This window comes from Gloeophyllum trabeum, assembly GCF_000344685.1.
Source record: "Gloeophyllum trabeum ATCC 11539 unplaced genomic scaffold GLOTRscaffold_00003, whole genome shotgun sequence".
In the NCBI taxonomy this organism is placed as follows: Eukaryota; Fungi; Basidiomycota; class Agaricomycetes; order Gloeophyllales; family Gloeophyllaceae; genus Gloeophyllum; species Gloeophyllum trabeum.
In genome coordinates this window covers 548,713-573,367 of record NW_006920412.1, presented here as the reverse complement: position 1 = coordinate 573,367, position 24,655 = coordinate 548,713, and the positions used below count along the sequence as shown (strand labels likewise).

Sequence of the window (24,655 nt, the reverse complement as noted above, 5' to 3'; positions counted from 1 at the left end):
CCAAACTTATTTGTGGCAAAGCTTAGTCAGCCAGTTGTGGGAATCAGCGAGCGCGTCTGTCACGCTCTGTCACATCGCGGATGATCGTTGCGCCACAGACGCGTCGTGCCCGCACTCTCGGACTTGACACTCATAGGCTTGCCTTACTATGGCCAACCTGGATACATTTCAACCAACTGGTCTGATTGGTGGTACCTTGAGTGCACTTTCATCACTTGAAGACAAAGGCTTCACTTCGAATGAGCTTTTGGGAGATTCGGCCTTCGTAACCACGGGTTTACTGGGGAGCGAAGCCAGCCAGCAGGAAGACGTAGAACTTGCTGGTGAGGCATTAATGAAGAGAAGAATCTTTTCGCTGCATATTGAGGAGCGCACTAGACCAAATGCCCGTGGAAGATGGCTTTGTCTCTAACGGTCTGCTCGGAACTGGGGATAGCCAAGAGAGTGAGTGGTTAGATCCTCTGACCTTTTGGCACGCTAAGGGAAGAATGCGACTGTGCATTTGACAGCTCTCCCAAATAGTCCCCCAGAATCACAAGGTCGGCTTGACATAGATGTCAGTGAGCCATCGACCTGACGCCTTATAATTCAGATGATTCCCTTCCCAATGTTTCCCAGATTCTCAGGTCATATATAAACCCTGACGGCCCATCAAGTATTCCCCCTCCGCCAGAAGAGACAGCTTCTGAACGCCTTGCTCGCATTTCCGTCAAAGCAACCACCTTTGATGGTAGACCTCTATATATTCGGAGAAAGCGGGAAATTAGGCGACGAGACGTATGCAATCACATCAGCTTATAGTAGAAGTCTTTGTCTAATCGTTTCACAGACTCATGAAGTCTCTCGTCAGCAGATGGGTAACCTCCTTGATGTGCCGTTACACAGGCTCATGGACCAGCTGTCGGCGACTGCTGCTGCGAAGTTGGCAAACCCGTAAGATTCGTTGTCGTATACTCTGGATTCTTTCTGATTGCTTGCCGAAGCAGCGACCCAGAGACAGCGAAATCGACGAAGGGCGTACAAGATAAGCTATGGGTCGACCGCTATCGTCCCAAAATTTTCGCGGATCTCCTTGGAGACGAACGCGTTCACCGAGAAACCATGGCATGGGTGAAGGAGTGGGACTGGTGTGTTTTCGGCAAGAGAAAGGGAAAGAAGAGGGCGCGTGACAACGACGAAAATGCAGATTACAATGATGAATACCACCGGCCGAGAGAGAAGGTGATCTGAGTCATATTGGTGCTAATTTCAGGCATTTAAACCTCCCCCGCCAGATCTTGTTGCTGTCTGGACCACCAGGACTGGGCAAGACGACGCTCGCTCACGTTGTTGCGAAACAAGCAGGGTATTCCGTGTTTGAGGTCAACGCAAGGTAGCCTGCAATGCTGATACTGCTCTCTGTTCCTCTGAATATCACCCTCTCTCAGTGATGCTCGTTCCGGTCAGGTCGTGGATGACCGAATAAGACCAGCGTTAGAAACAGGTGCTGCAATTGGCAGCTCCAAACCTGTCCTAGTGGTCATCGACGAAATTGACGGAGCCACTGGGGCAGGCGAGAATGCAAGTCGCCGTCATCTTGTTTCATATTCCCATGTACTGATGAATAGACTTACGCAACAGGTAGGCGGATTTATCCACAAGCTCATAGAGCTCACTTTGGATAAGCCAAGGAAGAAACGTGAGCTAGCTGCTAAGAATGTCTGTTCTATTTAACGCTATCTCTTCCAGGAGGAAAGAAAAATTCTGAAGCTAATAGACCGCTGCTACGGCCTATCATCTGTATATGCAATGACCTATATGCATCATCTCTAGCGAAGCTCCGCCAACATGCGCGTATAGTCCGCTTCAATCGCCCAGCGGACATACATGTTGTCAAACGCCTCCGAGAGATATGCGAGAAGGAAGGCCTCAAGGCTGAATCACGAGCGTTGACGACGTTGGTGGGCGTTGCGAAAGGGGATCTTCGCGGATGCTTGAATACACTGCAGGTGCGCTCTGCTCGGACCAAATTACATGTAACATTGTTCCTAAAGGTCCACCGAGGATAGTTCGTAAAGGCGCGTAATCAGGAGGTCACGGAAGCGACAATACGAGCGGCCACTGTGGGCATGAAGGAAGCGGACACGTCCTTAACCTCCGTGCTGAATGGTTTATTCGCTCCACTATCGAAGAAACGCGTCAAAGAGGCCGGCCTAACTGAAGAGGAGGAGAGCCGGTACGTCGACCGTCTCAGCAGGGAGATCGATGGCTCGGGTGCAACAGATAAGGTAGCAATGGGTACGTGTGTTCTTTTCAACCGGTGAACATGTTTAAGACATAGCTCAGGATGTTTTGAACATTACGCCAACCTCCGCCGACATGATGCAACCTTCGCTCGGTACGACAAGGCCAACAGATGGCTCACAGCGTACGATCAATTATCCGGCGCTATGCGTTCGGAGCGAGAATACTCTTTGATGCCGTACTTATCCTATTTCTTGATTCCCTTTTACCCGCTTTTCCAAGAGAGAGGTGGGCCGAAAGTGGAACGCCCTAAGGATGATTATGAGGTACTTGGTACTCTCGGTGCGGTTATCGAGAGATGTGCTCACGCAGGCTGCAGAACTACCTCAAGACAAAGACGAATGCGGAGATATATCAGAGTCTCTCGAGATGCCTGAGAGTGGCCTGCAGTCGGAGAGGAGGGGACTACCGACACCTCGCGTCAGATCAAGTGATGCAGCTCGAATTCGCGCCTTACATTAACAGAATAATCTCGCCTCCACTTCGGCCGGTAAGACGTTCTCCGCGGATGGGTGCGCTGTATACTCAATGCACATCATAGGTAAATCGTCAAGTAATCCGCCCTGAGGAGAAGACGCTCCTGTCGAGATTGGTGGATATTATGGTGTCCCTAGACTTCCAGTTCGTTCAGGATAAAGGAGAGGACGCCCAACTTGTCTATCGACTTGAGCCGTGAGTTGCTGAGTCTTATTTTGCCACCAGGTAAACTGATCGTTTAGCTTAGACCGATTGATGTTTTTGTTACTTACGATGGCAAGCGGACCTCGGACATTGCAGTCTCCAGATACGCCGTGAGACAGTTGGTGGCGGGGGAGGTCAGTGCTGTAAACCTTGCTCCGATAATGCTCTTTCTCTGATAGTGCATTCCCAAGGTGGAAGCCCAGTCTATCGTGAACCATGCCGTGGCGGTAGATAAGTACCGCAAGTCGTAAGTCTTGTCTTCCTTCTCCTAACTTCGTACTCAACTGTCAGCAGCTTTGTTTCGGCGGAAGATGGCCAAGAAGACAATCAGGACGAAAATGAGCATCTGGAACAGGATGGCAAACTTGTACGGCCCCATCAGTTAACGTCCTCACGAGTGCCAGCGAAAGACCCCGCTGCTACGAACGCTAAGATAGACATTGCTGACAGGGTGAGTCCTATGCGGTGCAGGACGCAGCTCTTCCAGGCGTGATAACATCTCTCCTTGCAGCCGCCGGTGGACTTCTTCGGAAGACCCATCACGAAACCCGGGAACACTTCGTCCGGGAAACATACCGCAAGAGGCGTCGTGCAGCCGCCATATCGCATCAGCTACAAGTTCCATGAAGGTAACTCGGCAGCTGTGCGCAAACCCATCAAGATGAGCTCCTTTATCTGAGGATATTACTTTCATCGCAAACTCCATAAGATATATTAGAGAAATATGTATGATACTGAATGATGTATGTACCTGTGCTATATTCGGAGCACATTGCGCGACTTGCCCATGATACACCCTTCACAAGCTGTCTCAGTGGCCCGTAGCGTCCCGGGTATCAGACTTGGATAAGGGCACTTGGGAGTGCCGGGGTGTTCCGAGGCGTGTCATTGACACGTCTCGACTGGGAGTCTGGGACTCATTGACATTGCCCACACCATCTATTGAGCTGGCATATAAAGGTGAGGGAACCTTGCTGGAATGATGCTTGAGATTGTTGATAGTGATACGTACACTGGCAACCGTCTGCTTGAATATTGGTATTCGTACCAGTTTCTAGAAATGCCACTTCGGACTCGGAAGAAACTCATCCCTTCAACCTTTCAACGAGTGTCTCCCCGGGAACGACCCATACCGGCGGATAAAACATACAGCGTTGCACAAACCCTCCCGCACGAGGTGATTCTACTTATCCTCAGGGAGTGCCTAGAAACCGACTCGAACTGCGAGCGCCTGCACGCCATCGAGCCTCCACTTGAAGTACAACTGTCCTCATTTCTGGAGGACCAGCGAGCTGAGGCACTATGGAATCAAGAAACCCTCTTCCCTCTCCTTCTCGTCTGCAAGAACTGGTACGGACCGGCCATAAGTCTTCTCTACACCACACCCGTGCTCAAGACGCTCGAGGACGTAGACATGCTCGCCAGCACTCTGACCAAGGATCCCGAACTTTCTCGTGTGGTGCAGTCCCTGTACTTGGTGGAGGATGTTCACCACGGGCGGTTAAGCCTCCCGACCATAGTCGACAGAGCACGACACGAGCGTCACCTCCGCGCTCTCCTCGAGGCTTGCCCTTGTACGTCTCTAACCATACTTCTGCCGCTCTTCAAGCCCGAAATCCGTCTGTATACGCTAGGAATTGCATCGTGCCTCCAAAATCTTACCTTAAACGGGCGCCAGCAATGTCTTACGTTCCCTGGGCCCAATTTACGCCTACCTCCCTTGCATGCAGAATTCTTCAGTGCAGTCCTCGAACTCCCTTGCCTGCGTGAGCTCTGCCTGGTATACCTGGAAGTCCCGCCATTGAAGTGGCCTTCACTGCCCGCCCTTCGCACGCTCCGCTTCGTCCTCTGTCAGTTCACACGAGACGCCTTTGTCTTGGGCCAGACCCCGGTCCTGCGGACGCTGGAACTGACATGCGTCTCGATCTACGGGTCCTTCTACCACCTCGTCGAGGCCCTGCAGTCGAAGTCCGTCGCGACGCTGGAATCCATCAAGTTCGGGGGCGGAAGACTGTGGTTCATGAAGTTTCTCTCGAAGCTGGATTTCGCGGCCCTTCCTGCGCTGAGATCGCTCACCCTCACTTTCGATATGACGAGCGGTGTCCAGGCGGAACGTCCCCCGCACGGGCTAGAGCGAGCTTCGCAGATCCAGGAGCTCACCATTGTCTGTGCGCCCCGCTCCCTTGACATAAATGAACTACACAGAGTTCGGGAGAAGGAGCAGAAGTTTGCTTTTTTTATCACCAATTTCATCAGCGATCCCGAAGTGCTTCCCTCATTGAAGCGGCTGAAAGTGGTAGGGGACTCGGGAGTGTGGGAGATGAGCGAAGAGACGGAACGCTCGTTATCAAGGATAGACGTACTTGCTATCCGTTGTGAGCGCCGAAACGTGAAGCTAGACAAACAACTGACTCCTCGCGGTGCGTGCACGTACACCTCGTAATTTGAATCCTGTTTGACGATATATCCTGCTGCTCTGGATATTGATGTATTATGGGAGGCAGGTGGTTCGAATATACACCCCTTGAAGCAAGCCTTGCCACGTCGCCTGTCAGCGATCATGTAACCAACCGTATAATCCCAGTGTTGACAACATCAGCATGCATATTAATCACGTCTGGCGACGCTTTCGTCAGAACTGCCGGCATCGCAAGACGACAGATCTTGATGTCCAGAGGTATCACAGTGGGCGTCTGGTACAATGGGAGCGCTAGGGCAACCTTGGAGAAAGTTGTCTCCCTCGTGCGCCTGGGCCAATACCGTCACAACAACAGCATGAACATGTAGGCGTGGTCGTCCCACTGAGCCGCTGTGAATCCACTTCCACACTTGCAGGGCCGAAAGCCGAAGGGTCTAACTCAGGATACTCGCCCGCATAGTGAGTGGATGTACTCGTACCGTTTCTTACGAATAGAAAACGAGGCGCACGTCACTGCATCGTGTTCGCGGTTCCGGCTGTTTCCTGCTAGTCTAGCATATGCCGTCGTGAGTAGAGGAATCTGTGCCGCGTTCAGTGTGACCGCAGTCCATGTCGAGTCCCAAACGTTGTCACAAACGGTACCTACATAATCTTATCAGATAAGATGTAAGACGCAGTGACCGGAGTGACACCATCTAGATCTGGAAATATCTCTCACCATGCGCACGCAGCGATAGGGAGAGCGCTCGAACGCCTGCCTCAGATCTGTCTGTGCGGTTTCCGACTCGACCTGCGCTGGGCAGACGATGATAATCCTACCGGAAGAGGACGCGTCCGGAGCGAAGAACCAGGCCGTCCAGGACCTCGAGGCAGGCCAGAGTCCTGAAGAACTCGCCAACCCTCCCCCGCCGTACTCGAGTCACAACGGTAGTACTAGCTACCAGAACACGGACCTTTGTTACGACGTTGAATGTGACCGAGATGCCTCTGTGCGCGCGGAGACGAGGTTCTGGCGTTCAATGGCCATCGCAGTGTTGATTTGGTCTACGTTTGGCCTGGCTCTGAGGCTGGCATTCTGGAATGTCCATTTCTCGGTGCGTTATTCTCGTCAATTCATAGTCTACAGTACGATTAAATGGACCCACTCCGTACAAGTTGCTTCCCAGTGCTCCAGACAGTGCTGTCGCGTTGCCGACTGAAGAAGACGGCGAGGTCATCCGATGCATACACAGCCCCGAGTGGAACTACACCCACCGACCCGCAGACGACCCCATTTTTGCTCTGTCCAACTCCAACACGAGCGCGCCTGCTAAGCCAAAGTACAAATGGCGCGCGCGTTGGCTGTCCGACACATCAGACCCGTTCATCCACAACGCGACCGCGTCCTTCCACATTCCCCAAGCGACCAAGCTCTTTTTCTTCAGCCGCGGCACCCTCTCACGTGGGTCAGTCGACTTTAGCGTGGGTACCGCCGACACCGTCAAGGTCAGCGTTGACGTCGTGTATATCAGCAAACGGCACCTCGACAGGGCGAGCGTGTGCCTGCTTCGGCGGGACGAGGGACAAGTGGGGGTCGGGATTTATGTATGTCTGCATTGTCGAATTCCCAGTCTCTCATTTATACATTTATATGGTTTTCAACGTGACCCTTGACTTTGACAGACGCCAGAATTGACAGCGAAGGAGCGCAGATCGTCTCGGGAAACGCCTTATTACTACCACATCAAGGTCGAGTTCCCGCCACAAGTCGATACTCTACCGGTGCCGCCTTTCAGCCTGCCGGTTCCTTCCTCCTTTGAAGTATTAGGGTTATACGGGAAGGTTGATTAGCGTTGCATGCGACTTGTACCTCATGGGTGTTATGATATGTATTTGGAGAATCAAGTCACTTGTAATTTTCCAGCATGGCACACGTCATACCGAGTCCCTCCCAGGCCTCGAGCCCATCCAGGAGACCTGACACTTTGCGAAATGTTGCACCCCAGGACCGCAGAATTTTAAAAAATGGCTAAGGCACCGACTATGAACCACGAGTATTCATAGTGGTTGCCAGTATCATTCATTAGGACCGCGGAGATAACGAGGGGGGCAAGGCCAGGGTTAGCCGGCAGCGCGCGGCGAAGGGTAGATACCTGTGCGAGGTCCTTGAGGAGCTCCACGATAGAGAAGCTGGCGATACGCCAATGTCAATGTGACGCAAGTGTAATGGCCACAAATATGCTGTGCCATGCGAGCGAATCTCACCTTAAACACGGAAATCAGAGTGATCATCCCGTTACAGCTGCTGCGCGTACAGTGATGGTTGAACGCCTTGCGCCATCGGTAGCTCTCATGCGGTGGAAGGTGATCGAGTGTGGATTCCTTCTTACATAGTGTACATAGGTGATCGCCGTTTGGAACATCGGGTAGCAGCTGCCACATGTGTGAGTGACTTGCCCTCACAGCGCACAACTGACTGTTGTCTCTGGACGCCACCCCACAAGGCCGTCAGCATCGCGCAGCCCGACAATCGTGACACACTCACCTCGCGGGACACTCGGGACCACAATACTGACCAGTTCCACACCCGCAGACGCGCACGCGTCCGCCAGCATCTCAATCCTAGTCACATCTGCCCCCCTCTCCTTCTTCTCCCACACTCGCGAATCGCCCGCGACAACCAACCTTCGTAACGCCCGCATTGTGCCCACTGTCCTTACTAGATTCTCGGCAAGCCTTGCTTCTGCATACCGCGTCCCCATCGCGTCCCGGTGTATGCACCCGACGGTAAGGGACTCCACACGCGGTGCGGCCCCTAGGCTATCAGGCAGCTCGCCTACTACCAGCCCGTCCCTCGTATCCGGAACAAGGGTGAGCGACCGCAGCGCGGTGAAGGCACTGAAGTCCAACGCGCGCGAGAACGCCGCGGCGCCCAGCCCGCCGATATTCACGCGCTCGAGCGTCGCGGCGTACTTCTCGCGCACGAGCGCTGAGGTTCGGGATATGCATTCGACACCGAACTCCGTGAGCGAGAGCTCGCGCAGGGAGGGAAGCTTTGCGGGGATGAGCACGCCCATCGCGGCGCAGTGGCTGGTGCGCAGGACGCGCAGGGTGGGCATCGATGGCCACTCGAGGTCCTCGCGAATCTGCATGTGCAGCAAACACAGTTCCCGCAGGGCAGGCAGCTCCAGGGGGGACCCGAAGTACGGTGGCGAGAGGAACCACGTATCCTGGCCTATCAGCGTCATCTTCGTGAGCCGCGCCAGCCGCGCGGGGACATGCAGCGAGCGCAATGTGAGGGGAGGCTCGAACGCCGGGATACGTAACGTCAACGCATCTGCCGCCGGGCACGCCTCGATCAGCGCCCCAAGCTTCCGTGCGTACCGCGCGCGGTCGCGTGTGGCGTATGCCCACGAGCGCGACATATAGCGGGTGTAGTCTACGAGGACGAGCGAGCGCATCAGCTGCGCCAGTTCGGGCTTCGCGCGCAGCGTACGGGAGAGGACGGATTCTTGTGCGAGGTTCTTCAGGACCGGCGCGCGGTAGAGCAGGTCGATGGCGGAACAGTACCAGTTCTTGCAGACGGAGAGGAGTAAGCAGAGGGTGGCCTGGTCCTGTCGCGCGGTCCACCGCGCCTCCTCGAGGGCGGTCGGGAGTGCTGTACGAGGGTCCGTCGTGTCCGTTTGCCATTGAGATGGGGCCAACACGTAGCTCAGGATAAGCAGTACCAATTCATAAGGGAGAGATTGCGCGGTAACGTGGGAAGTTACAGGCCGTCTGTTACTGTCAGATTTTTCTACCAGGTGCCGAGCCGCTCGACTTCGGAGCGACTTCCGTACTCGAATCATCAATGTCGTCGACTTCCAGAGGTTCAGGGGATATTCATGGACATGCGCACTTGTATCTGCTGGCACGGCAAAGTCAACCTGCCATCGACGAACCCCGAGACCATTGATGAACACACCGCAATCAAAGCGAGGAGTATCCTCACCTGACGTAGGCACGGTCGAATCAGTGAACAGTGCTGCCCTGGTGTTGCTCTAGATTTACAGGTGCTGCGGACGCAACGATCCAGTCAAGGCTCGGACCAATAGCAAGGCTTTCCTGAGACTGAGAACATAAACTCTAAACTCGGCTGCGCACTTAGCACGCCGAAACCGCCCATGCATGTGCGCCAAAGGAGAGCGGGACAGAAAGTAGAAGAGGGGGCAAAGTCCTCACGATGTGCAGGGTGGGGATGATATTGCAGTGGCAAGCAGTCTCGCAAGCCCTGGCTCGGCTCCCGAGATAGACCCCCCTAGCTAATATATAATGAACACAACGGAATCACTGCAACTTCAAGTAGCATCAGCAAACGCTGGGTATTCGGGGATTACAAGAGGATGTCTCGGTACATGACGATGACGCTTTCATCGTACCGTCTTCCTCATTTCCTACTTCCCATCACCCGATCCCCGTAGATCCCCGTATGCCCAAACTTCGACTGCGGCGACTGCGCTATACGCAGATATTACAGCTTCCCTGGCCTTGCATTTTTACCCGAGCTCGCGTTACAGCAGTAAGCGGCTGAAGGCTGAGCGTAGAGTGAGTCCAAGTATCAGTCATCTTATCAGATAACGCATGCCGGTCAACAACAAAACGGTTCAAAAAGCGCATGCATTCGTCCCCGTGAAGCTGCTGCGCACAATGACCTCGATGCACTTCCGCTTGCTTTGTAACCGAGTCATTTCTCAATTTGCGGTCAAAGGTCGTAACCGCCGTCTGCAAGTAGACTGAAACCAACTGCGGCTGGTGGCATGATGGGGCAGCCTTTGTGCACGCTGCGACAGGCCCCTCTCCGGCAATATTCAGTCAGGCCCGCCCGATCAATACATTTCGTTGTGCGATCAATGAGAGCCATCACTGGGCTCAACTGACTCAGATCTATAACCAGACTCAGAACCAGGACGACGCAATATAAAAGCAAGGCCGAGCGATACACCCTTACCCGCCCCGCCCATCTTATCAGATAACCTGCCCTCGCGCCTCCCGCCCCCAAATACACCGATCGCCATGTCGCAGACCATTGAGCCCGCATGGGAACGAGAGGACAAGTACCACGCGTCCTTCCTCACCCAGCCCGATGAAGCACTCGAGTACGCCGTCAAGAACAGCGACGCGAATGAGCTCGACACCATCGCCGTCACCGCCCTGCAAGGAAAATATCTCAACCTGCAGGCGCGTGCCATTGGCGCGAAGCGGGTCCTCGAGCTCGGGACACTCGGAGGGTGTGTAGGATGTCTTTGGTGCGGTGCGGTGCGGACGGGCTGAATTGATTGGAATAGATACTCGACCATCTGGCTCGCGCGCGCGCTTCCGGACGACGGCGAGCTGATCACCTGCGAGTACGAGCCCAAGCACGCGCGGGTCGCGGGGGAGAACATCGCGTACGCCGGCCTTTCCTCAAAAGTCAAAATCCTCGTCGGCCCCGCGGCGGACTCGCTCGCGAAGCTGGACCCCGCGAGAAAGTTCGACTTGGCCTTCATCGACGCGGACAAGGCGGGGTACCCGGTGTACCTCGAGTATTGCAAGACACTGGTGCGCAAGGGCGGCGTAATCGTGAGTGTTTCCGGTTCAGCGCTTTGTTGTGTTAGCAAGGCGGCTGACGAGGTGACAGATTGTGGATAACACCGTTCGGCAGGGACGCGTCAGCGACATGTCGTTCCAAGACGAGAACTCGAAGGGCGTCAGGAAGATGCTAGAGGACTTGAAGAACAGCACTGAGTTCGAGGCAACGACCCTCCAAACTGTGGGCGAGAAGGCGTGGGATGGGTTCACGTACGTGCTGCGCTTGTAGATAGGCTGAGAGGTCGACGCAGACATTGTTGGGCGAAGCTGGTTGGCGGAACTTCAAGAGTCCCTTGTCCTTGTCCGTTCCGCTATTGCGGTGTATTGTACGGGCGAATAATATGAGAGCCTCAGAGCAGGTAATGTGATAAAGTATAGTGTGAAAGACAACCGACTATCTAAGCAGATGACAACCGAGGTCACTTGCCGCTGCTGGAGGCGCCGCGTACACCACGAGTCGCTCCAGGTCCCCAGCGATGAGCATCGGCAAGAAAGAAAGCAAGCCTACATAGCAGAAAATACTTTCCGCAGACACAAGTCATCTGAAACGTGAAGCACGCTAGTACTTTCCAATTGGGAGTCCCTAGGGAAGCATTGGGACGGCGTGTTCGAGTTTGTCTTGATGAGAACCGTTCGAACTCGAGGTTGCCTCAACTTGAATGACCTTATATGCTTGCCGGCTTGAGATTGTATTAGATGGAGAGCCGACGCGGACACTGGCAGGCGTAGAACCAGGGCATTCCTGGAGAGCCTGCAACCACGCCCCTCCGTTCATTTCCAAGGCAGGACCACTGGCAGGATATCCTCGCCGGACCTCCGACTCGGAGACAAAAACTGACCTATCACGAACGTGGTACCGATCACTTGTGGCGGTGCTGGGCTCAAGTTCGACTTAAACCAAGCTCAAGCCCTACAAGACTGTGGCCTAGCCGAGGATACTGCCCCAGGTATGAATATAACAACTTGATCAACGAAAATGGGGAATTCATGCTGTCTCTTTGCACGGTAGCATGAACTTTTGGAAGGACGCGGAGCATGTAACGTTACATGCCGTTCGTTCCAGCAACGAAGTTTGGCCAACTCGGGTTCGCAGCCTGAGTGAATGCCTCCCGCGCCGTTTACCCCGCTGGGTTACGCATGTAAGTTTTTGCTTTCCTTGATGTCCGATTTATCCATGACGGGACAATCTATTTCATAGGGTCCACATCCTTTCGTGTCGGGACGCGCGAATAGCTTGAGCACGGAGCTGCTTCAGAGGCGTCCCGTCATCCAAGACACTCAGGATGACAAGGAAGAAATAGAGTGCCTCGACGTTCCCGGGGGCGATCTTCGTCGCTTCTTTGACGTCGCTCTTTCGACGACTGCAACGTTGAGATCACTTCTACAGGCGGAGTCGCAGCAGTCCTGTACTCCGAACTCGAAAGAATCCCTGCTTTCCAGTATCATAGCGTATGTGATGTTCCTGTCATCACCGGGCGTCTTAATATTGTACGAGTGTCTTCAGTTTGCCAAACCTTGGGACCGCATTGCTGACTTCGTCTGAATCCTTCTAGTGATAGGGCACGCTTTGCTCTCCCCCGCCACCCGAAAGTATTGGTTAATCCTGTACAGAAATACACCAAAACTACGTCGACTGCTACACTTGTGGTCGGCTACACGGCCGACGATTTCCCTCAAATTCTCACAGGGTGCTCAGCGCCTGCGAGCACCTCCTCCCATTCAAGGGAAAACTCTAGTGCGAATCTAGCATCTGGAAGGACATCCGGACCTGCACAACGTGCTGGGATCGAGGCCAGTGACGCTTCTGGTTCTCGGCAGCAATGCGTGTCAGAGAAACCGGTTCGCGCCCGCTGGCATGCCTCTGACTACGACAGGCCGTACATGCCATCGGTGGAGTATGACCCTTTTGGTGGAGGCTCCGGCGACAAGGACAGCCGTCCTGTGGGAGAGGATGCAGCACTGGATTGCGCCAACGCCGGATGTCCAGACGGGAGCCTTGATATCCACTTGTTTCCTGGTGCCGCTCTCACCGATACTCCGGTAATCCCTGTCATCTGTATGGCTGGCCCGGAGGATATCTACGGACTCGTGGCTAGCGCGCTGTATCAGCGACATGTGTGGCATACCCACGCACCCGTAGTGGGTCTCACGTTTCCTGCCGGCGGAGCCGCTATCCAAGTCATATTTGGCTGGCTGGAAGACGGCGACTCGGGCTCATCGGAAGATGTCTTGGTAAGCTGTTGTTCTCCCTACTTGGTTAAGCTCCTCATAATTGCCTGTAGCCTCGAGTGCATATCGCCTTCCAAAGTTCTCCGTGCGATGCTTCTTCGAGCGTCTTTGACCTATGTGACCCAGGCTCGACTTTGAAATTGTGCCTGTTTCTCTTGTCCTTGGGTCACCACGTGTCTGAGATAGGATGTGCACTGTCTGATGCTTCTCATCGTGTCCAAGACGATATCACGAATGGAAGGGTCCTGCAGTGGAGATCGGACTTACTAAATATAGTGAATAATGAGCATGGTTCTAGAACAGAGGAAAGCATTGCTGCCTGGGCCCAACAGGTTGCGATTGCACTAGAAAGCGGTGAAGGGTAAGTCATGATTCTTTCTCTTATACTGATCTATCTGGGTCATTGTTCTGCGGTCCCCCCCCCCCCTCATACCTTCGGTTATAGTGTTCTCCTTCAAGATATGCCCCCGGCGTCCGACAAAAAGACAGAGTGAGTAGTTGTCGCGTCCCGCCTCATATGACCCTCTACTGATTCTGCCTCAAGGTCGAGCCCCCGCACTCCGTATGTACTATACGGCAATCCATACCCTTCGCTGATTGTCGTTAGTGAGCTGCAGTTGACCAAACCTGGCACCTCTAAATCGGAGTCATTGCACCCTGATTCTGCAATACCATCATCTGCTTCAGGATCTGGAAGTCAACAGCCGAAACGGCTGTCCTGCTCCGAGTATGTGTGAACAATGGACGAAAGTTGGTTGACTCACCTCTCTCCAGATGTGCGGCGAATCCAAAAGAAAGTTCAGGAGACACGGGACGTATGGATGACTGGCTCGTTTACCGCCTATCTCTGCCATCATTTCTTCCCATTCTGCAGCATGAAAGCGCTTCCGTTCCTGTCAATATGTATGAGAAATTCACCAGGTATTATTGGCCTGCAGAATGGACAGTCCTGGTATGTTCGTGCCGCAGCTCCCTTTCCGCCTCACAGCTACAACCTTCATCCTCAGAAAAACCTACCGTCTGTGGGCGAAGACTTAGAAGGACTTAGAAGAGAGCTCTTCTGCAGCAATCAGGCCCGTGAGGAGCATGTTAAATATGGACGAGCACCTACGCCCTCTCCTATGCCGAATAGAGTCACCAAGATGATTGAGGCTAAGCTGGCACTTATTCTCCGAGCCTGCTTCCGAGCAAGACATAGGCGCGATCAAGCCGAGTCTCGACAGGTGCCCGAGGCAGAAGTGAGGCCTGAATGGGACAATCTCCTGATTGAATTTATGAGAGCCAAGAATGATACTGTGGCGCAATAGTACGCTGGCATGATGCTCTCCTCCTTTCTTTGATTGATCTCTCAATAGCCTGGAACGTCGACTTAACCTGCCCAAGAACGAAGCCGCAGTCGCACCCGACAAAGACGCATTGTCTTCATTCCTCAGCTTCAAAGTTCTACCTGGCCTAGCTGGCGCATGTACTGCGGCACAATCATCTTTTGAAGAGATAATTATCAAAGAAGGAGCTCCAAAGCTCTATTCTGACGCGTCACATTCTGAGGCTGGCCAACGGTCGCAACAGATGCAAACACTTTCCAAGTACTACCTGGGCTTGTCAATCCCTGCATCATACCAAAAGAAGTCCCCCAGGGTGCAGGCTGACTCGGAGCCGCTAACTGGCACTTGCGATGCTGTCGCCATCCTTCATCTGCCGCAGTTCCTTCCTGCAGATACACCTCCGATGAGAGACTTTCAGCTCGTAGACCTCGGCACCAGAGCAAGATCACTCAGCAATGCTGACTCTCAGTATTCCGCGGTGGGCCCGTCGCAGTCTGAGAAGAATAGTTCTACCGATCGAACCCGCGCTGCTCGTTCAGACAAGGCTCTCCAGCGCGAGGTGCGCCCCAACGTCCAGGCAGACCTCTTTGCCTACACCCGAAACGAGGCGGCATATACATCAGGAATTGAAGCCGTGTTCGAACGTATGTCCATTTCACAACCACCCGTGAAACGATCCTATCCTGCACAGCAAGCATCGGCGCGGGGATTGGATGTTCCTTTACTCGTAGCGGAGTACAAAAAGCTTTCCGACGAGTTTAGCCCAAAAGGAGTCAATCAGGCTCGTATGTATAGTGTTGCCACTGCGAAGTTCTTTTCTGCCCTTGGGATAGAGGACTTCCCTGTATTTGCACTCGTGGCGGAGGGGTCCCTAGGTGTGGTTACATGCACTCACTCTGATACCATAGCGGGGCCCGACACCCGCGGCAAGATAACTCGGGTATTTATATCCCCTTGTCATGATTGTGCTGGCTAGCTGACCTGTCTACGCTGGCCGTCTGCGCAGTATGTCAAGATGTTAGAAGCTAATGCGCGGTCTTTCGACATTGCTACGCCCATTGGCGCCTTCCACTTTGCCACTTTTCTGTGCCTCTTGGCCACAGAGTACGCAGATGAAGTGGGGAGAAAGCTGGAGGAGGTCAAGGGCGATTTCATTCGCAAATACAAGAACAGCGACCCTAGCCTGCGATGGAACATGAAACAACAAATTTAGCGAGCGGGCAGCGCGATCGGCGTTGGATACGCGAGTGCTGGGAAGGGCGGTCATGATGGAAATTGGTGCTATGTCTCGTCCGTTTATATGCTTTTATACGCTGCTCTCGTTGTTTTGAATCGCTTTCGAATGGATATCTTTGCCTCCCGCATGCTTGGCCGTCACTTCGAGGAAGACTGGGGACGTGTAGGGTCACCGGGGGACGGGACTTAGGGTACATCCTTGCGGTGTGTGGTACACTAAACGTTAGACAGAACCCATGAATGGATTAAGGGGACGCAAATGGAACCATGGAGGACTACCGGGCGCACTAGCCTGCTTCGTGTGTGGGGTGCGGGAGACGGTGAATCCCAGTGCGAGTTGCACGAAAACGGGCTTGGGGGGTGGGGGAGTACATCGACTACAGACCAATACCAGGCATTTTTGGGCGCAGATGAGTGAGCCAGAGCTTGTTCAGCGAGACAGTTCTTGAATCATGACGCGCAGGCCGGTCTTCCCTCTATACTGAAGATCCTCGTCGGCCCGCGGCGGACACGGTCGCGAATAAGGCTGACTTTCCCTTCATCGACGCGGACAAGGCGGCGTACCCGGTGAGCTGGGCGAAGGAGTTCAGCAGTCCTTCACTGATTTTGTCGTTGTTCTGTACCGGAATTGCCTATGGCGCACAAAAACGTTGGGATGAAACGCGAGCCTCCTGTCGGCTCTGGGTGCAGATTATCAGATAAGACAATGGGGAAAGGGTATGATCGTTCCAATCATTCCTGCGCAGACACAGGGATAGCCTGACCAGAACCCATGAAACGATCCGCGTTCATCCACCCGCAGACACTGTCAGAGGCTCCCGCAGACACTGTCAGAGGCTTGGATGACGAAAAACGGGGTGAACGCGAACATACACAGATATCCTGCCTCCATGTACGCGTGAGTGTACCGCGACCTTTACCCCCAGATGTACCGGGTGGGTTGTGGATAGCGTCTCAGGCAAACATTTGCAGCCAATGCAAGTACCTGAATCAGGGAGGGCAGGACCCTGTATGCGCTGACCACCCTAGGAGAGCGATCTACTCGATGGAGTGTTGCAAACCCTCGGTCTCTAACCCCCCATGGACTGGATCTCTCGCGGTGGTTGGAAGGGCGAGGGTCCTAGTCGGCGAGCGCGTACCGGGCAAGATACACATACCGTTTTCAACGAGAACCCGTGCGATCTGGCCTTCCCGCCACGACCTGGAATCCTCGGGGCTGGTAGGCGTGAAGGAGGTCGAGCGGTTCGCTGAGCGACTACTGTCACTCTAGACGGAACCCCAAGCAATTCGAGTGCACAAGTCTCCCTCGCCCGCGACAGGCGCACCCGTTCCATCCATCCATACTAGTACGCATCAGCATCCAAAGCCACGAATCGCGAGCTTCGTGCTGACCGACCAAGACCATGCGATGTATCACCGACGCCGTCCGAGTCACGGCCCGCGTCTCCACTGGCATGGGCTGACCAACGACGCGCGCCACCGGAACCTGCAGGATTCAGGAAGAACGACATGAATAATGCTGGCCATGGTACGCATGTGACTGAGTACCAGTCATTGACAGAGTCAGATCTCGGCGTAAGTACTTGCGACGTCGATCTATACTGTATGTCTGACTCACCCCACACGCGTAATCACCCCTTCCATCCTCCCGATCGCCTGCTTGTCAGTGTCACGGAGTCGGCGCACGCCTCTGACCGTGAATAATGAATAATGATGCCTGCGTACTACATGTACATACCCAGGGACCAAGATCCGGCGCGCAGCCCCAACTTTTCCCCGAGTCGCAGTCCCGGCGCAAGCCTCTGAATCCCACACCATATATGCTGTAGCCATGATAGTCCAAGTCAGCGCTGCATAGACGGACCCCTCACGTTCGACTCTATGCAGAACGTTAACGTTGCGGAAGTGGGGACGGCCGTTGGGTGGATCGCCACTCAGGCTGCGAATCAGATTCAGAGAACACAGGCTCGCGCGCTGTACAGCATCGGGGTGTCTGGTTCTATGTTTGCTACAGACGTATTATTTGTCGGAAATTCGGAGACTGCCTTCCAAGGGACCGGCGTTACCACGGCCTTGCCAGCCAATGGTAACGACCTTCCCACGCATGTCCCTATATGGCAAGCGAGGGACATGGCTCAGATGGCTATCGTTGCATGGCAAGGCACCCATGGCCGGTACTTTCACTATAGGCACCAGTTTTCTCGCTTTCTTCATCATTTCTGTCTTGCTCGTTGTCTCCTTGATATTGTATATTACTTATATCACTTATATATTTGTTCCTATGCAGACATGGAACATGGGGAGTGGAAAGTCCTCGACCACTATTACGATATATTATACTAAGTATCAAGTTTAGTATCAGCTCTCTGGCAGAGCGGTTATTGCGTCTGTTTACTACATAGGTACTATTGCATTCAATATTTGAACGGGTCCAGGTTCGAATCCTCATGTGCAGCATTCCATTTTTGGTAATGCCATACACGACAGGTCCTCAGACTAGCCGCTGATATCCCCGTGCTGCCACCCGGCAAGACCGTGGCAATGCCGTGGTAAGGTCCATGGCAAGGTCCATGGCAAGGTTTACTGATGTTTCGTAAGGCGGTCCGCCCTTGCCGCATTGGGAAGCCTTGCAAGGCCTCGTAAGGCGATTTGGAAATTTCCGACATTAGATTGCGATTGCGAGCGCGTATCGGTATCGCGCTGTGGACTGGGAGAGGATAAGCCAAGGCACGACCTGCAGCACGAGTGATTGAATGTTGATGGAGGACAGGTGCACTGGCACGCAAGAGCAGAGAGACGAAAGTAATAATTTATTGAACCAATCCAGACATATTTCGTGTTCTAGGCGAACATTAAATAAGTTACGAAACCAAACGACTTCCTCCTCAGAAGGCAAAGGAGGAATGATGAGACGGGATGCGTCAAAAGCCCATGGCCTGCCAGAAAACCAACGGCAGCAGACAATTTTTGCTTGTCGAACGTAGGGGAGTTGAAACAGGAACCAACGAGTGTGTGGGCGCGCCCCAGCGCGCAGGTCTCGTAGATCCATGACCATCGCCGGGGCGCGGGTGCGGGTAGTGTAGTGTAGTCGAAACGCGAACGAAGTGAGCGTGGTCTTCTCTTCCTCCTCGGGCACGAAGTGCCCTTCTTCTTCTTCTTCTTCTTCTTCTTCTTCTCGACCATCTCCGGTCGTCTTCCTTCGTTCTTCAAGTATAAGCGGGAGCGCGGACAGCATGGTCACACCGACATCCCAAAGGCAACGGACAGATCGTTGTGCGCGGCGGGGATCACGACACCCTGACCGGCATCCGCGGGCGCAGGCCCGACACCTTGCGCACGGGGAGGGGCATCGGGAACGCCTTCAGCAGGCTCGCCATAGAGTGGTGCGACTGGCGCTGCGGCGCGTCGGAGGGCGCGCGCGGGTGGGCCGCGACGATCTGGAACTTGCCCGTCGCGCGGTGCGTGAGCGCGGACTTGGTCTGCTCGCGCGGGCGCCCGCGGCGCTCCTGCTCGGCCCTCTCGGCGTCGTCGTCGTGCATCTCGACGTCCTCGGGCACGCTCGCGGACGGCCGCCTCTTGTGCTGATGCGCGTGCGCGTGGTGGCTGTGGCTGCTGTGGTGGCCCGGCGAGAAGGGCGACGTGCTGGGCGTGTACGGGCTGCGCCGGTCCTCCTCGTCGAACATCGTGCTGCCCTCGCTGTCGCTGCTCGGCGAGTGCACGTCCGAGGGCAGGATGTCGAACGCGCCGTACTCGAACGGCGTCGGACTGCTCTCCTTGCGGCGCGTCTTCTTGTCTTTGGCTGGCACGGAGGCGGAGGCGGGGGAGGCGGGGCGGGAGGGCAGGTACGGCGCGAGTGCGGGGTAGAAGGCCATGAGGTCGCCCTCGGAGACGGCGAACTCGAAGTCGAGCACGGCGCACCACTCGCGCTCGATGCGCCCGATGTCGCGCGTGCCGAAGGTCTGCGTGATGGTGCTCCAGTGGTGGTTCTTCAGGCACGAGTCGTTCAGGTACTGCGGGAGGATACGATGGATTAGCCATCTACAGATATGGAGACAGGAAGCAATGAGGGACACACCTTTGAGGCGACGACGACGGCGCCGAGGAAGACGCGCTCGAGGGCCCACTCCTCGTGCGCGATGCTGAGGTACTTTTTGGCGCGGGCGATGTAGACCATGGCGGAGAGGAGGACGGGGGTGGCGAGGCTCGCGCGGTGGATGACCTGCTTGACGAAGGTGGGAAAGGTGGCGGCGGCGGGGTTGGTCAGGGCGCGGCTGAGCGCAAAGGTGACAGTGTCCGTGGTGAGCGCCACTAGGTGGTCTGGATAAGATGATTAGCGATGGTGTGACGATGCAGGGATAGAAGCGTACCAATGAGGTGGGAGGAGGCGGGGTGCAGGCTGAGGAGGGAGAGCAGCTCGTCGGAGTGGGTGGCGGCGGGGACGAGCGAGGCTGGGTGGATGGGCGAGGCGGCCTTGATGGGCAGGGCCGGGGCGAGGACAGAGTGCAGGACGACCATTGTGGTTGTAGTGGTGAAGAGCAGTGCCAAGTGGATTATATAGGCAGTGAAAGAACCAAGCGCAGAGCAGTGTCCAAGCGCAGAGACGGGAGAGCGTGCGGTTGACGGGAGGGGACGTGGGCCGATGGGTGCGCATTATGTACCAGCGCGGGCCAGGATCACAAATAACCGCCGACGGAGTGCAATCGTAAGCCATGGCAGGCAGTCGGACGTGCATTCGGATTCGGTATCGCGTCCACTGACTCACGGAATGATTCAGCTGCCACTTGCCTTTTCCGGCGCCCCATCCACAGCCACCCGTTCTCGGCAGGACGTGCCTGGCTCCCCGATCCAGATCCAACTCGGGCTGCCCGACCCGTCATACCGCTGACACACCACGCAATCGCGCAACTACTGCACATACATACAGCAGCACCAGTGAGACGTGGAATACGTGGAATACACCAGTACAGTCGTCTCCCGCCGCGAAGATGATTCATCTCTCGGCTCATCAGCGTCCTCGGCGCCGCCGCCACCCTGCCGCCCACTGACGCACCCCGCGCACCGGCACGCCCGCCCACCCGATCCGATCCCTCCCACCCACTCACAGCGCGTCGAACAGCCCGGCCCCCTCCATACGCGCCGACTCTCCTTCCGACCTCGCTCTGCCGAATTAGGATTTCACCTTTGCTTCTACGCCTCGCCCGTCGTATTTGTAGTCGTCTGCAGCTCAGGCTGCACACCGCACCAGTGTGTCCAGCCCCCTCGCCCACACTGGGAACCACACCCGACGCAGGTGACCACGCCCTCGATGCCGATAGCGACACGCAGCACCCATCGCAGCCCGCGTCGCGCGGCTGACGTAGTGCCCTATTATTAACCCCCGCATCCGGCGTCTATGATGCCGCAGCGATGACTACGGGCCTTCGTTGCCCATGCCGATAACCTACGAACGCGCTTTGATCCCTGTATCCATCATATATACGTGTATGACTGCTCGATTCTATGAGCTGCGGCTGCGAGCCACTCGGACTTTGTATCCTTCGCATTCATTTACAGTAGTAGTAGTAGTACCGATTACTAGTATATTCGAGTCAACCCCTCCCACCGGGGATACCCACCCTCCAGCAAACGTCAACACGCAGTTACACCCAACCCGGCGTGTCATCGTCAAGGGCCTCCCCACACAACTTGCTGTGAAAGCTGTCCAGCACGAGCGCGCGCTTGGTTACCAAGCCGCCCTTCCCCGTCTTTGCCCATTGGCATCACATCCAGTATACCATTCCCAGTCACGAGCGCCCCAACGTCCGCCTTGGCCGGTCTCAGCATCCCGCCATCCACGTCCGCATCACTCCACCATCACAGAATATCCTTATCAGGCAAGGCGGCTGCCCAATCCGGTATACATGCACAGTAAGGCATTGATGCGGGGTAGGTGTGTGCACTGCAAAGTGATGATAGACGGGCAGGTGTGTGCCTGGGGGGCTGCTGTGCACTGTGCTGGGTGATTGATTTGCAGGGCCTGATAATGAATTTGTAGTTGACGTTGTCCTGCGGTCTGGGGCGCTTGTTGGTCTGGAGCTATAAATACAAATGAGCTTTGGCTGGAAGACGGGTGTAGCGTGCGACTGTGGATCGTGATAGTGGGCGTACAGTTTGTTGGCGGACGAGTGTCCTCGTGAAGGTTGCTTCGTTGCTCACAAACCGCTCGCCCTCAACCCACACCGAATGATTACTTACATACCGCTGATTCACGCCGATTGCTGACTGATCACTTTATAATCTCAATCAAGATTGAATATTGAACGTTCAGATCTTCAGAACCGACTTCGCGAGTGTGGTGCGATGTGGCTTATTAAGCTTTACATGTACAGTAAGTACCAAGCAGGGGTGGTTAGACCATCTATGTCGTGATTCTAGTATACGACTCGTGTGATCAAGAAAGCAACAGCTAACTACCGGCGCATCAAGGCCCGGCGTTATGAACACAAACGCGAACTACTTAGCAGGCCGTCTCCGCGTTGTGAATATTGTAGGTCACCCGGCGTCGACTGGACGCTGGGCGCATCAGCTTAGTCGAGGTCCGCGTATACACCTGTGTGCAGCCAGCGAGTGACATACCAGCTGATGCGCCGTATCGACAGCAATTAGTACGTACGAGTGTCAGCAATCCCAGGATCTACTTGTCAATGCGATTGTCGGAGCGCACTGTTGAGCGGATACGTACACACTCTGCGAGCAAAAGCACAACACAATAACATCTGTCACCCGGAGACACACATCCCCGATATTTGACAATAATTGCGGTGGTGACGCGGTGTACTTATAGCCGGGCGGGGAAATGTGCCAGTGGGTAATGGAAAGACGGGTGCTTGAAGCTGGCAGCGATAGGTGATCTGTCGCGCTAGTATCGGAATGGAAGGGCGTCGGGCGTCGGCGGGCGGTGATGCGGACACGGACAGATGGGGACTGTCATGATCAGCGGCGGGCGAGAGCGCCATCAATCCGAACTCCCATTGGTTGCGAGCGGGGACGGCGGTTCGACAGATGCGGCAACCAGCCTGCCAGATATGGCTAGTCAGACGTCGGTGCGCAGATGACGGTTTCACCGTAAGTACACGCCAAACGTCCCAGCATTGTGTGCCTCAGTGCCTGCGTGCCAAACGGGATCGTATACACTCGAAAGGTACTATCCGAGTAGTACAGCACCGGGCCGTACCTGACTCCATTGACCGCGACTCTATTGCCCCCGGCGTTCAGTATACAAACGCGACATTCCGAGCCCCGACCCGACGTACCTCCGTCCAAACTCTAGACTCCTGCTCTGGCGGATACAATACAATCCAGACCGAGCAAGGTCAGGCATATATACGCGCGGACGATCCCACCGCTCGCTAGTGCCTCCTGTCGATTCCTCGGTATCAGCCAGGTGATTCTCCCATGTTGAATCTTGATGTCGTCTACGTCTGAATGCCCGTGCTCTGGAGCGGTCTGGATATTGCTCTGAACTCTATGAATGCTACATTCACAGTTGCTCGTGATAGCGCGAGCCGGCGGGAGGTGGACGGTGATTGCAGCGATCACGAAAGCCTGATTCAGATGGCTCGGCGCGAGGATCCACGTCGTTGCCTTCCCTGGGCCTCTGGATCCGCGCATGTTCTGGATCTGGCGAGCGAGCTCGAGATGCATACTATGCGGCTAGTCCACGCTCGAGACGGAGATAGACTTGGCCATGGACTACGCAATCCGAATCGAAGCCCGGACTCGGAACGCACGACCTTATCTATTCCAGGACGCTCTTCTGCCCCGGCGCGATGGACACGGGCAGCATCGGAGAGAGGAACCAGGAAGACGGGGGTACTTTCGGGATCCGAATACGGCCGGTGAGACGCTGCGTCCTGCCTTGGATGGAGGCGCGCCTTATACCCGACGACCCCCCGCTTGGGAAGATACGGCGTGAAACTGTGCGGCGCTCCAGGAAATGGAACTGGGTTTCATGGCTCTTTGCGTGCGCCGGCAATGTTACTAGGCCAGTCTCATATATCGAAGCCGCTCGTCGCATCGATCACCACGCTTGTAGGGCGTAATACGGAGATACCGAAGAGATTGGATAGCCCATTAGTATTCAGCATTGAATCCTTCTCTAGTTCACCTGCCAGAAACGCCACTGGGTGGTCCTCGCTGCGGCCTGGCACACTAGTGCCGCGCGTGTTGTCTCCTCCACGAGCATACCGTGCTACCCGGGCACGTCGTTGACCTGACACCTGGGGACACCGCGGAAACACCACAATGCCTGATTGTCCTCTGCTACATCCATGGACGGCCTTTTGATTTCCAGTTGGTCGGCAAGAAGCACCCTGTCCGGCAAGCTCAAAACCCACCTGACCTTCCCAAAGAACAAGGCTTATAAGAGTGGACGATCGAGCAGCGCGTCCACGCTTATAAGACTCAAAAGACGTTTCTCCTAACTCCGGCGGAAGCACCGGGAACACCGCCAGCCTTGTAGGGTAGTAGAGTACGGAGCCTCCAGAAGACTCCGGCGGTAGCACTGGCCCCAGCCGTAGCGTCGCGTGGACCGACGTACCAAAATAGACAGCTGCCAAAAGGGGACTGATGGCGCCCACCGACACGATGACATCACAGTGCCGCCGTGCCCGACGCTGGTTGTCGCTGTTCCCGACGACGTCGGCAATAGGTAGTGTGTAGCACCTCGAATAAAATCGTATAAAATTCAGTAAATTGTCATTATATTCTACGTCGCCGATGATGTATAGTTGTAATACATATAAGGGACCAATATGGTCCATTCCCTTGATATCTATGTATGTCTGGGGCATACATGCTGAACAAAATGAAATTTCCGATTTAGTGGTGCTCCTGAGGGACAATAAAGCTTGAATAT

At 55.0% G+C, this 24,655-nt stretch overlaps 6 protein-coding genes across 6 annotated transcripts; 3 read left to right on the top strand and 3 right to left on the bottom strand.

The window, feature by feature from the left end:
- Positions 1–125: 125 nt before the first annotated feature.
- Positions 126–7,315, top strand: GLOTRDRAFT_119845 (uncharacterized protein). The gene is made up of 26 exons (XM_007865015.1): positions 126–323; positions 379–444; positions 510–539; positions 593–777; positions 830–933; positions 984–1,221; positions 1,275–1,372; positions 1,428–1,593; positions 1,621–1,678; positions 1,813–1,988; positions 2,049–2,277; positions 2,326–2,549; positions 2,603–2,773; positions 2,825–2,955; positions 3,008–3,098; positions 3,144–3,211; positions 3,259–3,415; positions 3,476–3,593; positions 3,790–3,924; positions 4,023–5,384; positions 5,465–5,706; positions 5,800–5,842; positions 5,879–5,949; positions 6,187–6,477; positions 6,539–6,967; positions 7,046–7,315. Exons 1-26 carry the CDS (start codon positions 149–151, stop codon positions 7,211–7,213), a joined length of 5,226 nt encoding a protein of 1,741 aa, XP_007863206.1. The 5' UTR covers positions 126–148; the 3' UTR covers positions 7,214–7,315.
- A 65-nt stretch (positions 7,316–7,380) lies between these two features.
- Positions 7,381–9,210, bottom strand: GLOTRDRAFT_136703 (uncharacterized protein; the record flags this gene model as incomplete). Its single annotated transcript, XM_007865014.1, has 5 exons — positions 7,381–7,552; positions 7,597–7,627; positions 7,678–7,795; positions 7,840–7,847; positions 7,908–9,210. 5 exons carry the CDS (start codon positions 9,208–9,210, stop codon positions 7,381–7,383), a joined length of 1,632 nt encoding a protein of 543 aa, XP_007863205.1.
- A 1,204-nt stretch (positions 9,211–10,414) lies between these two features.
- On the top strand, positions 10,415–11,198 carry GLOTRDRAFT_37284 (S-adenosyl-L-methionine-dependent methyltransferase; the record flags this gene model as incomplete). Its single annotated transcript, XM_007864774.1, has 3 exons — positions 10,415–10,629; positions 10,687–10,960; positions 11,019–11,198. 3 exons carry the CDS (start codon positions 10,415–10,417, stop codon positions 11,196–11,198), a joined length of 669 nt encoding a protein of 222 aa, XP_007862965.1.
- Positions 11,199–15,310: 4,112 nt separating this feature from the next.
- Positions 15,311–15,736, top strand: GLOTRDRAFT_35386 (uncharacterized protein; the record flags this gene model as incomplete). Its single annotated transcript, XM_007864633.1, has 2 exons — positions 15,311–15,403; positions 15,500–15,736. The coding sequence occupies 2 exons, from the start codon at positions 15,311–15,313 to the stop codon at positions 15,734–15,736; spliced, it is 330 nt and encodes a 109-aa protein (XP_007862824.1).
- Positions 15,737–18,424: 2,688 nt separating this feature from the next.
- On the bottom strand, positions 18,425–18,994 carry GLOTRDRAFT_126351 (uncharacterized protein; the record flags this gene model as incomplete). The annotated part of the gene is made up of 1 exon (XM_007865013.1): positions 18,425–18,994. The coding sequence occupies one exon, from the start codon at positions 18,992–18,994 to the stop codon at positions 18,425–18,427; it is 570 nt and encodes a 189-aa protein (XP_007863204.1).
- GLOTRDRAFT_114459 (uncharacterized protein) lies at positions 18,473–20,364 on the bottom strand. The gene is made up of 3 exons (XM_007865012.1): positions 20,127–20,364; positions 19,835–20,076; positions 18,473–19,769 (listed from the first exon to the last, which is right to left on the bottom strand). Exons 1-3 carry the CDS (start codon positions 20,272–20,274, stop codon positions 19,047–19,049), a joined length of 1,113 nt encoding a protein of 370 aa, XP_007863203.1. The 5' UTR covers positions 20,275–20,364; the 3' UTR covers positions 18,473–19,046.
- Between the last annotated feature and the right edge of the window lie 4,291 nt (positions 20,365–24,655).